Source organism: Gymnoscopelus microlampas, assembly GCF_963454915.1.
Source record: "Gymnoscopelus microlampas genome assembly, chromosome: 17".
Taxonomy (NCBI): Eukaryota; Metazoa; Chordata; class Actinopteri; order Myctophiformes; family Myctophidae; genus Gymnoscopelus; species Gymnoscopelus microlampas.
The window spans coordinates 45,548,183-45,562,906 of record NC_139954.1 but is presented as its reverse complement, the minus strand read 5'-3'; the positions used below and the strand labels follow the sequence as shown (position 1 = coordinate 45,562,906).

Here is a 14,724-nt window from a genome sequence, read left to right as displayed (position 1 = left end):
TTAAAACATTTGACTACTTTTTCCAACACTGCCCCTTTCCCATTTCCTACATTTAAACAAATATATACATTTTTTTTTAAAAATATTTTTTAAAAGGGTTAGGGCTGGAAAGAGAAAGTGAGTGAGAGAGAGAGGGTAAAGGTAGGAAACAAATAACTTTTTGTGTTATAACACAATTGATCATTTTCAACACCTGTCCTCAGATGTAATATAACATCTATAATATACAGTAGATCAAACTGATGAAAGAGCTGTACCTTCATCTCCACGGCGTCCTGCAGTCTGATCATGGTCTCCTTCTCCTTGTCCATCACTGACACCTCCTGCATCTTACCTGACGACGCAGAGAAGAAAGATTGATCGATTCATTGAATACTTTATTAGGTCCGAAATGTAAACAAACAGCACGTAGTACAGTCAGACATTAAGGCTAAAAGGATAACACAAAAAAAGCCGTGGGGACTTCAATTCAATTCATCAACAAAACATAAATCATTTCCACAAAACAAAGGGAATCCTTCACTGACCCTGAGCCTTTAGTTTGGCCATCTCCTCCATCAGAGCATCGTGGCTCTCCTCCAGCTGTCTCTTCTTCTGCTCAATGTTCTGCATGTAGTCCGTCAGGGACTTGATCTTTGCCTGGTGCTGCGGATCACACAATGAAACGATCAAACAATTAGGCAGGAGGGGGTTAACAACGTTTATTTTGTCAATGGGCGCTTATCACTTTTTTGAAGTAGTTAGACAGGTAAATGGGCACTGTTCCCTCAGGCCATTGGTTCTCAGAGTGGGGTCCGGGGACCCCCAGGGGTACCTGAGGGGGTTCCAGGGGGTCCCCAGCTAAATGGTGGACAGGAACCAAATGGACCCTTATGGGTCGGTAACTCTGAGAGTGTACAAATGGAACCAAATGGACCCTAACGGGTCCATTTGGTTCCATTTGTACACTCTCAGAGTTAAATTAACATTGATTTTACAATGTGAATTGGGGTCCCAGAGATATAAATGACATTAAATGGGGGTCCGTAGCCCTAATGCATGTCAAACTGGGGGTCCTTGAGATTAAAATGGTTGAGAATCACTGCCGTGAAAATCTTCTCTTATGGGGGTCCCTGGCTTATCTTTCCAAATGGATGGTCCGCGGGCTAATAAGTGTCGATTTGGGGGTCCTTGACATGAAAAAGTTTGAGAACCACTGCCTTAGGCATATCAAACTGGGGGTCCCTTCGGCTCACTCTTACCTGGGAGATGAGGAGCTGGCAGGAGGACAGCTCCTTGTCGTTGGCCTGCATCTTGCGGCTGGTCTCCTGCAGCGTGCTCTCCAGCTGCTTGCTGCGGGTCACCAGAGACTTGACCTCTGACTTCATCTTGCTGATGTAGAGACGAGCCATGGTGAACTCCTCCTCCATCACACTGCTGCTCTCCGCCATCTGAGGGACCGCCATGCACACACACACACACACGCGCATACACACACACACACACACACACACACACACACACACACGCACACACACACACACACGTGTGTGCGTGTAATGTAAAATCCTCAATGTTAATCCATTTGTAACTCCATTTCAACATTTCGTTGCCATCAGGCATACACCTCATATCTTTCTCCATATATCAAACTTTTTGTTTTGTTCATAAATGAATGCCCTAAATCACAAGCTCACAACACGGTGCGATGTGACGCGTTTTGAGCTTGTAGATCTGCTATAAAGTAGCTTGAGGAACCGTTCAATGGAGTTCAATAGACAGGCGGCGCCATCTCGAGAGGTTTTCGCAATTATTTTCAATGGGGTGATGTCACGTCCTCTTTCTAGATAGAAACAGGAGATGGGCTCCTGGGCCATAGCTAATTACATACTTAGAGAAAGAAATGAACATTTCACAGTGTAAATGAGTCATGTAGGACATTGGTTCTCAAAGTGGGGTACGGGGACCCCCAGGGGTACTTGAGGCGGTTCCAGGGGGTCCCCAGCTAAATGATGGATAGGAACCAAATGGACCCTTATGGGTCTGTAACTCTGAGAGTGTACAAATGGAACCAAATGGACCCTAACGGGTCCATTTGGTTCCATTTGTACACTCTCAGAGTTAAATTAACATTGATTTTATAATATACTGTAAATGCGGGTCCCAGAGGTATAAATGCCATTAATCGGGGGTCCGTAGCCTAATGCATGTCAAACTGGGGGTCCTTGACATTAAAATGGTTGAGAATCACTGCTAGAAAGCCGTATATAAACCTTCTCTTATTGGGGTCCCTGGCTTATCTTTTCAAATGGGGGTCCGCTGGCTAATAAGTATCAATTTGGGGGTCCTTGACATGAAAAAGTTTGAGAACCACTGATGTAGGAGGATGGTAGGTATATGTATGGGTGCTTACAGCTTTGAGGTCATGTAAGTAAGGTATGTACTGTATGTGGGTGCTTACATCTTTGAAGTAATGTAGGAGGGTGGTAGGTGTATGTGAGGGTGGTAGGTACAGTATATAAGTGTGGGTACTGCTTACAGCTTTCAGGTCGCTGGTTCCCAGCACTCCTCCGATCTCACTGAGGTCCCTGAGCAGCAGATTGAGGATCTCTGCTGCTCTCTTTCTGTGGTGACTGCTGAGCTCCTGCAAGGTAGACAGCTCCCTCTGCACCCCCTCCAGAGTGCTCTGGAACACGCGCGCACACACACACACACACACACACACACACACACACACACACACACACACACACACACACACACACACACACACACACACACACACACACACACACACACACACACACACACACACACACACACACACATCAGGGTTACGCCAGGGAATTCTTGGGCCGGCCACCGTGACCGGCAAGATTAAGATTACGGCCAAAGAATACATTTATTGGCCATATCAAAATAAACGTCACGTGCGTGTTTGCAGATCAGTGCATGTGCAGTGAACGCCCCCAATCATTACACCTCGTTACGTTAGTGCTGCGCTTCTTTCCACTTAACCAGATGCAAAATTGTACTTAAGTACAGTACTTGAGTAAATGTACTTAGTTACTTAGTTACACCTCTGCTACTGTATTTTTCGCCGAATGTTTCCCCCAGAATAGCGACGCTGGGGTTCAAGTCATTTGACCAGCAGAGGGCAGCGATGACAACTCACCGTCTTGGTGTTGAGCTCGTCGTTGAGCTGCTCGTTGTGGCGATTCCTGTTCTCCACCTCCACGCTCTTGTGGTCGTAGTTGACGGCCAGCTCCTCCAGCGCCTGCAGCACCTCCTTCACCTCCTCCTTGGCCGAGCCGTTCTCCCTCTGGAGGCGGGACAGCTCCTCCTGGAGGCGCTCGTAGTCCCTGCGGCTGGAGGCCAGCATCTGGAGCACAATCAATCACAGTCCACTTTATTATTATTGTCACATCACAGGTTTTTACAGGGTTAAAGAAGTGGGGGAAATAAGTTTTTTTTGCGAAAGCTGCAACCTGTAGATCTGCTACTTTTGATGTTTTTGTGACGCTGTAGTGTAATATCCTTAGCGTGAAGTAGGGCATTGGTTCTCAAAGTGGGGTCCGAGGACCCCCAGGGGTACTTGAGGGGGTTCCAGGGGGTCCCCAGCTACATGATGGACAGGAACCAAATGGACCTTTATGGGTCTGTAACTCTGAGAGTGTACAAATGGAACCAAATGGACCCTAACGGGTCCATTTGGTTCCATTTGTACACTCTCAGAGTTAAATTAACATTGATTTTACCATATGAATTGGGGTCCCAGAGACATACATGCCATTAAATGGGGGTCTGTAGCCTAATGCATGTCAAACTGGGGGTCCTTGAAATTAAAAAGGTTGAAAATCACTGCTAGAGAGCCGTAAAAATCTTCTATTATGGGGGTCCCTGGCTTATCTTTTCAAATGGGGGTCCGCGGGCTAATAAGTGTCTATTTGGGGGTCCTTGGCACAAAAAAGTTTGAGAACCAATGAAGTAGGGCGTTAATTTATGGAAAAACATCAAAAGTTAGAACATGGATTTTTATTTCTGAGTGAGACCCTCCATGGTTTGATTTGTTGAACACAACATAACAACAATAATAATAAAGCTAAAGATATACTAATTGGATAAAGTTATATATTAAAAAATAAGCCCCATGAGGTGTCCTATTGCAGTAATAGGGAGTCATTTTACTGTGGCATTTTTACATAATCGCAACTATTTCGCATAATCGTCAAAATTGTTTCCCTGTTGAAAAATGCTCATATATTTTCAAACAACAAGCTTACTTTGTGACGCGCCATAAGCTTGTAGATCAGCTATTTCTGCTATTTAACCCATTAAGACCTGGAACTGTGTCATTTTTAGATTTGAGCTAAAAAGCATTATTTTACACTTTGGGCTATTCAAAAATAGCAGATCTACAAGCTCGTAGCGCGGCACTGAGTGCCGCGCTACGAGCTTGTAGATCTGCTATTTTTGAAAATTTGTGAAAATGTGTGCAAATCTTTGAATATATATATTTTTAAAGCGAACATTTTTAACTCAAATCTTTGCTTCTGGGGGTCCCTGGAACAAAACATTTTGATGGGGGTCCGCGGCCAAATACATATAATTTTGGGGGTCCTTGACATGAAAAAGATTGAGAACCACTGATATAGAAACATACGTTTTTCGGAAAACTGTTGAGATTTAGGAGACATGTAGAATCGGCTTCAGGTCTCAATGGGTTAAAAAATGATGTATAACATTATTAAATATGTCAGCAATTCCTTTGTATATTTAAGTTATCTGTCATATCTGCACCGTGCAATTTCTTATCATGAAAAAAGGCAAACGGAAATTCAATTGTTATTCATACAGTATATTCTAATGTTTGATGCCAAAAACACAATTAAATCGTTTATCCCAATTATGTGTGTGACAATTAATTGTCAACTCAAATGTCCTCATCATGACAGTCCTAACGAGCAACAGCACAAAGCACTGTACTCTGTTGAAGCCTCATCTTAACGAGCACTTGACTCTGAAGGACTAAAGTGATAGAACAGCTACTGTCTCTGTGCACACTGTCTGCGTTCAAACCACTTCACAACACTCACAGGGCCATGATAGCAGCGTTACCATGGAAATGCAGCTCTCATTCAAATGGCTTCCCTGCGTTTGTCAAGGAACTGTCCATTAGAGAAACATCATTCTATGTAGAGTAGAGTATAGAGTAGGGGGCAGGCAGGGCTAATGTTGTAGGCCTACTGTTATACTATGAAAATACAATATAATATCTTATCTCCATATTCTAACTTTTTTTGACTACACTATATGTACAAAAATATATTAGCAATTAACTACTTAAGCCCTATATTAAATATAGTGAAAATAGCCGCGATGCATTGTGAGCTTGCAGATCTGCTATTTTCTGAAAATGTCTGAATTTTCTTTTAAATATTTTGGGGAAATGTTCTACATTTCAAATGTACTAGGTAATTTGTACTTTTGAATACTTATTTAGTATTCATATTTACTTGAGTTGAGTATATACTTTGTCCACCACTGAAATAAATATAACAGTTGTATGTCCGTTCTATTTTATTCTCTTATGGAAATGACTCTGAGCCTGTGTAGTCAAATTCAAATTCTGTACCATTCTCTGCCACTAGATGGCGCCCGGCACTAACATAACCGAGGTCACTGTGCATGTGCACTATGCAAGTCATGATGATGCTGGGTCCATTCAATATGTTGTATGTCTTTGTGTCTATGGCTTTTATTGTGACATGCTTTTGTTGTTTCTTTTCTTTGGTACATTGCCTATATTACTTTTTTCTTCTGTATGACGTATGTCTATTCATGTTTTCTTTGTAATAGATGACGTGTGTATTCCACATTGATGTAATTTGATCCTAAATTAATGTAATAATTAAATGAAATAAAAAAATGAAATAAACAAACAAACAATGAATGTACACATCCTTGTTGGAATAAAAACAGGACTGTATGAGACAGGTGTGATCGCATCAGACAGGTGTGATCGCATCAGACAGGTGTGATCGCATCAGACAGGTGTGAAGTGTAATCGTATCAGACAGGTGTGATTACCTCATCCTGGTCAATGGTCTGCTCTCTGAACTTCTCAGCCTCCTGACTGTGTTGGTTGATCTCATCATCCTGGAAACACAAGGAGAGACACCATGACTCAGCATATGACTTACAGGATACAGATTAATGAGTCATGATGGACCCAGGCGGCAAGGATCCGGGTTTGAAAATGAAGCCAATCAAGATATATTTAAAGAAGGTAGGGTCAACTACGTCATTTTCGCTATCATGCAATTCCAGCCGGCAGATTCGTCGCACCATGGGAGCCAGACTGCAGCCGTGAGTTCAGTGGAATGCATTGGAGTTAATGAGAGCCCGGTGGATCAGCTCATGAACAAAATATATTTCTGAATGACTGAGACCTTTGTAAAGTAATTGCTTCTGGAAAATAAAAGAAGACATATCACACATTGTTTTCTGCTGTGTTGCTTTTCGATGTGTCCACTGTATAAGTTTATTGAGCTATCTAAAGAGCACAAAGTAGGCGATACTGCCGAGACAGAAACCAGTGTTGCCATGTCCACTTATTATAAGCGACTTTGGGCTTATTTTTCTGTGAAGTTGCTTGTCAATTGGTGGTTGCGGTTTTATGGGCTTTTTTCTAAAGTGTAGTTGATTATTTGGACTTGGGCTTCACAATTTTAAAATTATTTTAACCAGTGGTTCTTAATTATGTTTATGTCATGGACCCTCTAATTAATATGTATTTGTCCCTAACCCCCATCTGAAAGTACCAGATTTGTGTTGTTAGTGTTTCAAAAATCCTCAATATTTCACATTTTACTTCAAGATTTTTTTTTAAATAGCAGATCTACAAGCTCGAGCTTGTAGATCGGCTATTTTCAATGTATACAAGGTTTAAAGTGCTCATAATGGCCTAGTGCAAGTCTTCAACAGGGGTCCGCAACGCCTAGGGGGTCCACGAGGTACTGCAGGGGGTCCACGAAATTGTTGCTTATTAGACAATAAAAATAAAAATAAATCATATATATATATATATATATATACAAATATTTGATATATATATATGTTTTTAAATATCCATTTGTCTTCATATATCTTTTTAAAACATTTTCCACATTTATGTATTAAATAAATGATGATATCTATAAATGATTCTGTCCATTTTGAATAGCTTGTATACATGATTATTGTGCAATTGACAGATTGTTGTTCTCGGTTAATAAAGGATGTTTATAAATGGCAGTGCGGCCACCCTACTCACTGTACCCTGTACATGCATGTTAAATATAAAAGCATGAATATATTAATCTGTCTATTATTTTTAATAGTATTGATGCACAATAACATGTATGTTTATGAAACACAATTGTATACATAATTATACAATATATGCTGCCCCCCCCCCCCTACGAGGTAGGGGTCGAGGTAGGGTAGGGGGTCCCTGCTCCATCTCCCCATCCCCTGGCCCCCGGTGCTTCTTTTGGGCTTGTTTTCCTAGATTGGTTGCTTATTTCTCTCTCACAATCTGGCAACACTGCCAGAGAGGATTTTTGTACAGTCAACGGATGATACATTCCTTTAGACGCCTCAATAAAATTATACAACGTGCTAAAAAAAAACTGAATTGATTGGACAAAAGCCTGTGATATGTCTTCTTTTATATTCCTGAACCGATTATCTGACAAAGGACACAAACGTTCAGAAATAGTGTTTGTTCACAAGCTGGTCCAGCTCATAGAGGTATGGGTCCAGCTGTCTGCCATAGACTTCATTGTATTTCACCAAACTTCCTGTTCCAGTTTTGCCTCCCATGCGCATCAATGGCGTCTACCATGCAAGCAATGGCGTCGGCCCGCCCCCTAGGCTGTCCCTTCCTTGTTTTCTAATTTCCTTGAAGCCAATGAGGAAGTAACTAAAACGCTGCAGTTCTCATTAATGGCCTAGAGATGGTGTCGCTATTTCCACTCCTGCAGAAGGATTAACACTCCATTTAAGTGAACGGGTATTTGCCCGGACTTTCACCTTCACTTAATGCGGCCCGCAGGTTAATATCGGAATAATGATATATTATTGATTTCAGCTGTTATAATTCCAAACATGCAAACATGACCCGCTTTAATTACTTCAGTCTACATTAGTATCTTAATGACTAGTATTAAAATTCCATTGTCTTTTTTATATCCAATGTGTTTGTATTTAAGTTCATAAAGTTAACTTAAGTATAACTAAATGCATTTGAAATTAAATTTAAAAATTACTTTTCAGGATTCCAATTCAAAAACAGCAAAAAAACAAATCTGGATTCCAATTCAAAAATAGCAAAAATAGCAGATCTACAAGCTCAAAACGCGTCGCGCTGCGACGCGTTTTGAGCTTGTAGATCGGCTATTTTTGCTACTTTTGTGTGACATACATTACATTACAGTCATTTAGCAGACGCTTTTATCCAAAGCGACTTACAATAAGTGTATTCAACATAGGTAGGGAACGAAAACTACTAATCACCAGAAGTTTTAAGTACATTTCCTGCAAAAACAAGCAACCAAGAGTATACCTAGCACTAAGGTAAAAGTGCAATATATCAGCTACCTACTTTCTTAAACAGATGAGACAAAAATGGCAAAATCAAATGAGCACGAGCTAAAACAAATAAGTGTATCGACTAAACAAGATCCAATAAAACAATACAAAAATAAAACAAGAGTTCGTACAACTAGTTAACAATAAGTAGGCCAGGCAAAGAGGAAGGGTAGTGTTTCCTGAAGAGGTGGGTTTTCAGCCTGCGGCGAAAGATGGGCAGTGACTCTGCTGTCCTGACATCAGTGGGAAGTTCATTCCACCACTGTGGGGCCAGAACAGAAAAAAGTCGTGACCGTGTCGATCGACCAGAAGGACCGTTGAGTGGCGGGGGAGTCAGTCGCCCCTTGGTGGCCGACCGGAGTGGTCGGGAAGGGTTGTGGGCATTGACCAAAACCCGGAGGTAAGAAGGAGCTGTTCCTTTCACTGCTCTATAGGCTAGCACCAGGGTTTTAAACTGAATGCGAGCTGCTACGGGGAGCCAGTGCAGAGAACGGAGAAGGATAGTTGTGTGGGAGAACTTGGGGCGGTTGAACACCAGACGAGCCGCAGCTTTCTGAACAAGCTCCAGAGGTCTGATGGCTGATGCCGGAGCACCAGCAAGGAGGGAGTTGCAGTAGTCCAGGCGGGAGATGACAAGAGCCTGGATGAGCACCTGGGCTGTTTTCTCCGTGAGGAAGGGGCGAATCCTCCTGATGTTGTAGAGGAGGAATCTGCAGGACCGTGTCACTGATGCGATGTTAGCCGAGAACGACAGTTGATCGTCCAGGGTCACACCCAGATTCTTCGCAGTCCGAGTTGACGTCACCACAGCATTCTCAATGGTGATGGCCATGTCTCGGTGAGGACAGCCCTTCCCCGGGATGAACATCAGCTCGGTCTTGTCCAGGTTGAGCTTCAGGTGGTTCGTCGACATCCACTCCGAGATGTCAGCCAGACAAGCAGCAATGCGTGCCTCCACTTGTGTGTCAGAGGGGGGGAATGAGAGGATCAGCTGGGTGTCATCGGCATAGCAGTGGTAGGAAAAGCCATGGGAGTGGATGACAGCACCAAGAGATGTAGTGTAGAGAGAGAAAAGAAGAGGACCCAGAACCGAGCCTTGGGGAACCCCAGTAGTGAGCCTGTGTGGTTCTGACACAGACCCTCTCAGCATCACCTGGTAGGAGCGACCCGTCAGGTAGGATGCAAACAGGGAGAGTGCAGAGCCTGAGACACCCATCCCCTCGAGGGTGGAGAGGAGGATCTGGTGGTTCACTGTGTCGAACGCTGCAGACAGGTCCAGGAGTATCAGGACGGAGGAGAGAGAGTTCGCTCTAGCGGCATGGAGCGACTCCGTCACTGCCAGGAGGGCAGTCTCTGTCGAGTGACCCACTTTGAACCCCGACTGGTTGGAGTCCAGGAGGTTGTTCTGGTGGAGGTAGGAAGACAGTTGTTTAAAGACAGCACGTTCGAGAGTTTTAGATAGGAAGGATAGAAGGGAAACCGGTCTGTAGTTCTTGATCTCAGAGGGGTCAAGTGTCGGTTTCTTCAGGAGGGGGGTGACTCTGGCAGTCTTGAAAGCAGAGGGAAAGTAGCCAGACGTCAGAGAGGTGTTAATAAGGTGGGTTAAGAAGGGAAGGAGTTCAGGTGCAGAGGACTGCAGCAGAGGGGATGGGACCGGGTCCAGGGAGCATGAGGTGGGGCGACTAGAGGTAACAAGGAGAAGGACCTCTTTAGAGGAGAGGGGAGAGAAGTGGGATAGAGAGGGTGGGGGAGAGGGAGGAGGAGTAGATGAAGATAGGGAGGGAGGGGTGGAAGGCAGACAGGTGTGGGTAGTGCGCAGGGCGTCAGCCGGGGGAGGAGTGAAGGAGGATCGGATATCGTTCACCTTCTTGTCGAAGAAGTTGGCGAAGTCGTCAGGGAGGAGGGAGGAGGAGGGAGGAGGGGGAGGTGGTTGCAGGAGAGAGGAGAAAGTTTCAAATAGTTTTTTAGGGTTGGAAGCAGAAGCCTGAATTTTAGTGCAGAAGAAAGCAGCTTTAGCAGCTGATAGAGAGGAGGAAAAGGTAGAAAGGAGAGTTTGGAAGGTAAGAAGGTCCTCCGGGAGGTTGCCATTTCTCCATTTGCGCTCAGCCGCTCTCAGGCTCCGTCTCTCAGTACGCACTGAGTCCGACAACCAGGGGGCAGGTGGAGTTTGGCGTGCAGGCCTGGTGGTGAGGGGACAGAGATGGTCTAGAGAAGAGGATAGGGTAGAGAAAAGAAGATCAGTGGCGGTGTCATACAATGGCATTAACTTACGAAAAAAGTTAGCATACGAAGATAAGAGGTTTCTGCCCGACAGTATTTGCAATGTGGCCCTCTGGAGTGAGTGTGTAAATATAGTGGCCCTCTGGAGTGAGTGTGGAAATATAGTGGCCCTCTCCATCCTCAAAGCTGCAACACCCCTGATGTAAACGGTACACCTACCTAATTGTGTTTTGAAGGAAGGCTTTGCTTGGATGCAGGCCAATGTTTATGTTTACCACTAACTGAAGAGGGATTTTGGGGCCAATTAGCCTAATCACCCGCCTAAGGAAAATTATATTACCACCAATTATACACTATGTCCCACGTGTATATCATCCCACATGAATAGACAGATTCCTGGCCATCTCAGTGTCGTTTGTTATGACAGCATTAACGCAAATCTCATTATAGAACTGTTATGAAATCATAATAGAGAGATAATATAGGAGACCCTTGCATTGTGTTAGAAACCTGCATCCACTTGTAGTGTTAGCGGGTCAAATTTGACCCGTGATTTAACTCAGCCCAAAATACAATTAAAAAAAAGAAAACATTTATTATTTTCTCCCACCTCATAGCTGACTTGTTATGCATTCATATCCATGTAAACACTTTTTTAAATATTATTTTGGGTTAGGGTTAGGGTTTCATCTTTCAATATATCTTGTTTTCAATTATAAAAATGTTAAAATTCACTCATTACATTTCCTATAATGAAGACAATGGATAATGATGTTATCTAGCTTTAATAGACTAACACTAGAACACACTTTTTGTAATACTTGTTTTAGTTTTTTAACTTAATTTTTTTTTTTAAATAAAATAAAAAAATATATATATTATAAAAGATAGTGACACTTGGTGTGTTAGGGTCATTTTTGAACCGTATACCATAGAAGGTAAAAAGTCATTTATTTTTCATAAACTCAAACTTTATTTTACTCCTGATAGCAAATGCTAATTGAGGACAAGTCTCTCTCACTCTCAAACATGTATGCGTTGAATATTGATAATTTGGGGGGAATTGAGCCACACTTCTCTGCCGGGTCATTTCGGACCCTAACACCACAAGTGTCACTTTTTTTATAGAGACCATGAGAATGAATTAAAATGATGATAAATAATGTTGTTGCGTTAAAATGGCTATTTCTGAGGATATCATGAAGCCTCGTTCCAATAAAGAAATGTAAAGGGTACTTTTTACCTATTTAAACTTGAAAACTGGTCAAAAATGACCCTAACACAATGGAAGGCTTAAGGATGTTCGGCTGACATCTAAATAACATTATGAAGTAATTTGCTGAACATTATAAAGGAACATTTTAGATGTAAAATAAGGTGATATTTGTAGGTTAAAACAGAAAAATAGTTGTTTGTTTAAAAAGTTAAGACTATATTCTGATAATCATTGATATAGTGTGTCTGTTCAGAATTGTTATCCTCAACCAAAAAAGTATTTTCTGTAACTTGAAAGCATCATTTAGTTCAAAATATGAATGGTGATTCATGTTTAGAAGTAGAAAGTAGAAAGAAGTAGAAAAAAATAATATTCTCCTGAGTCCTGCCAACTGAATATGACTACAGCATACAGCTAGAATCCGCTTGAAGATGTCACATGTGCATGAGAGAGAGAGAGAGACCAAATTATAAGACAGCAAAAACAAATCTACACATTGGAAAGAGGCAACCCAAAAGCAGAGCAAACTAGACGGCTATTTGACCCTAAACAGAGAATACACAGCGGCAGAATACCTGAGGACTGTGACCGACGAAAAACAAAGAAAAGCCTTGACTATGTACAGACTCAGTGAGCCATAGCAGAGCTAGCACCCAAGAGAAGACGTAGGCTACTGTGTGCACCCACTGCACATACAATTAGGTAGAAACTGTGCTACACTTCCTAACCACTTGCCCACTGTACCAAGACATGAGAGACACATACTTTCCACGATTACAATCACCCAAGAAGAGTTTGAAAACATGATTAATGACAGAAAACGCCCATATCTGCTGGGTGAAGTACAACAATGTGCAAACACAGCATCAAGATGTGTGAGCTGTTGTGACAGGAGAAGGATGTCTAATGGAATACATGTGTATTTCTGCACTGTCTGCACCAAGTGATCTCGGTATACAGATATACTGTAAATACAAACAGAGCAACTAACTTTATATACATTGAATACTTTGCTGCTATTTGTCCAAACGGTTTTATACAAAGTGAAGTGAATGCAAAACATTGAAATATTTATGCCAACTTTTCCTACATAGATGTATAACTTTTTCTGATGGCAAATGCAAAATGTGTATGGTTTTGTAAGATAGTTCCAATGTAACACCTTTCTGTTCACAAATGTCTTTATTCGCATGTAATTGTACCTACGTTGTTATAAATGGTTTTGTTCCACTTTAGCTTTGGCAATATAAATGTATGTCTTCTCATGCCAATAAAGACCTTTGAATTGAATTGATTTGTATAAAGAGAAAGAGAGAGAGATAACACTTTGATCAAGCTGATTGTCAGAGAACTGTAAATGATTGATTGAGCTGAAAAGGTTTTTGATCAGACTGTATATGAAAGAACAGTAAATGATTGAATCAGAGAGAAAGAGAGAGCAGCACATATAAATAGCACATCATGAACCTCAGTTCAGACATTGAGGCTTGAGGACTTGACCGAACGGAGGAGCTGTTATAATTACTACAAAACATTACTTTTGAGAAGCTGTTAGTTTCTTCTACCCAGCCGTTGTTGGATATCCCACTCAAGATAAGTCAAGTAAGTAAGGAAAATTGTCCAGGTTTTCCTTTTGATTTTTTTGTCAATTGTTTTCTTTTATCTCTCTCTCTCTCTCTCTCTCTCTCTCTCTCTCTCTCTCTCTCTCTCTCTCTCTCTCTCTCTCTCTCTCTCTCTCTCTCTCTCTCTCTCTCTCTCTCTCTCTCTCTCTCTCTCTCTCTCTCTCTCTCTCTCTCTCTCTCTCTCTCTCTCTCTCTCTCTATATATATATATCTATATATCTATATATATATATATATATATATATACACATACACATACACATACACACACACACACACACACACACACACACACACACACACACACACACACACACACACACACACACACACACCCTGTGTTACAATGCAGTGAATGAATAGCAACATTGTATTCTAGCTAAACTGTTCTGTCAACTTTCCTTAACTCGTTATCCTACTGATAAAGGCTGCTCAGTGAACTTGTTTTTATTTCAGTAGTTAATTAATGTAAGTAAATGTAGAGCCTCCCTGTATTTCTTGTCTGAAATACAAACTAAACATAATGTAGTGTGTCTGTCTATAGGTTATAATAGCTCACAAAATAGATAGGTATCTTGTGTGTCATGCCGGTTTGACAATATTGCACTTCTTCCTGTGCTACAATTGTTTGAAAAATGTATCTAAAAGTTACTTTATAGATTCAGATTTATTATTACAGATCTTCAAGCTCACAGTGTTGTGAAGCAATGTGACCTTGTAGATCAGCTACTTTTGAAAGATTCAAAATGTTACTATTAATTAAGTAACAACCATTAATAACAGTAACTGCTAAAGTATCTATACAGTAGTTGGGTTTTACCTCGACCTACTTCAGCCTTTTATAAAAGTGTTAGTTTAATAAACAACTTTAAATGTGGTGTCTCTAATTTGGGCATGTCATTGTAGAGGGACATTTTCAAACATTTTCATTACATTTCAAAAATGTCCACAATGTTTGAAAACATTTAGATTTACAAGATAGCTCACAAGCTTTTGAGCATGAAGATTGGCTATGTTCGCTATTCACCGAACACTGTAGTATACTGTATACAT

At 41.6% G+C, this 14,724-nt stretch overlaps 1 protein-coding gene across 1 annotated transcript in view; it reads right to left on the bottom strand.

The window, feature by feature from the left end:
- Nucleotides 1-14,724, bottom strand: part of kif5c (kinesin family member 5C) — a gene marked incomplete at its 5' end in the record, with an annotated part of 80,119 nt that overhangs the window by 12,368 nt on the left and 53,027 nt on the right. Inside the window, 6 exons of the mRNA XM_084085422.1 lie at nucleotides 258-334; nucleotides 528-645; nucleotides 1,242-1,430; nucleotides 2,519-2,665; nucleotides 3,155-3,361; nucleotides 6,070-6,138. Of these exons, the coding sequence (XP_083941548.1) occupies nucleotides 258-334; nucleotides 528-645; nucleotides 1,242-1,430; nucleotides 2,519-2,665; nucleotides 3,155-3,361; nucleotides 6,070-6,138 (807 nt within the window). The remainder of the gene's footprint in view (nucleotides 1-257; nucleotides 335-527; nucleotides 646-1,241; nucleotides 1,431-2,518; nucleotides 2,666-3,154; nucleotides 3,362-6,069; nucleotides 6,139-14,724) is intronic.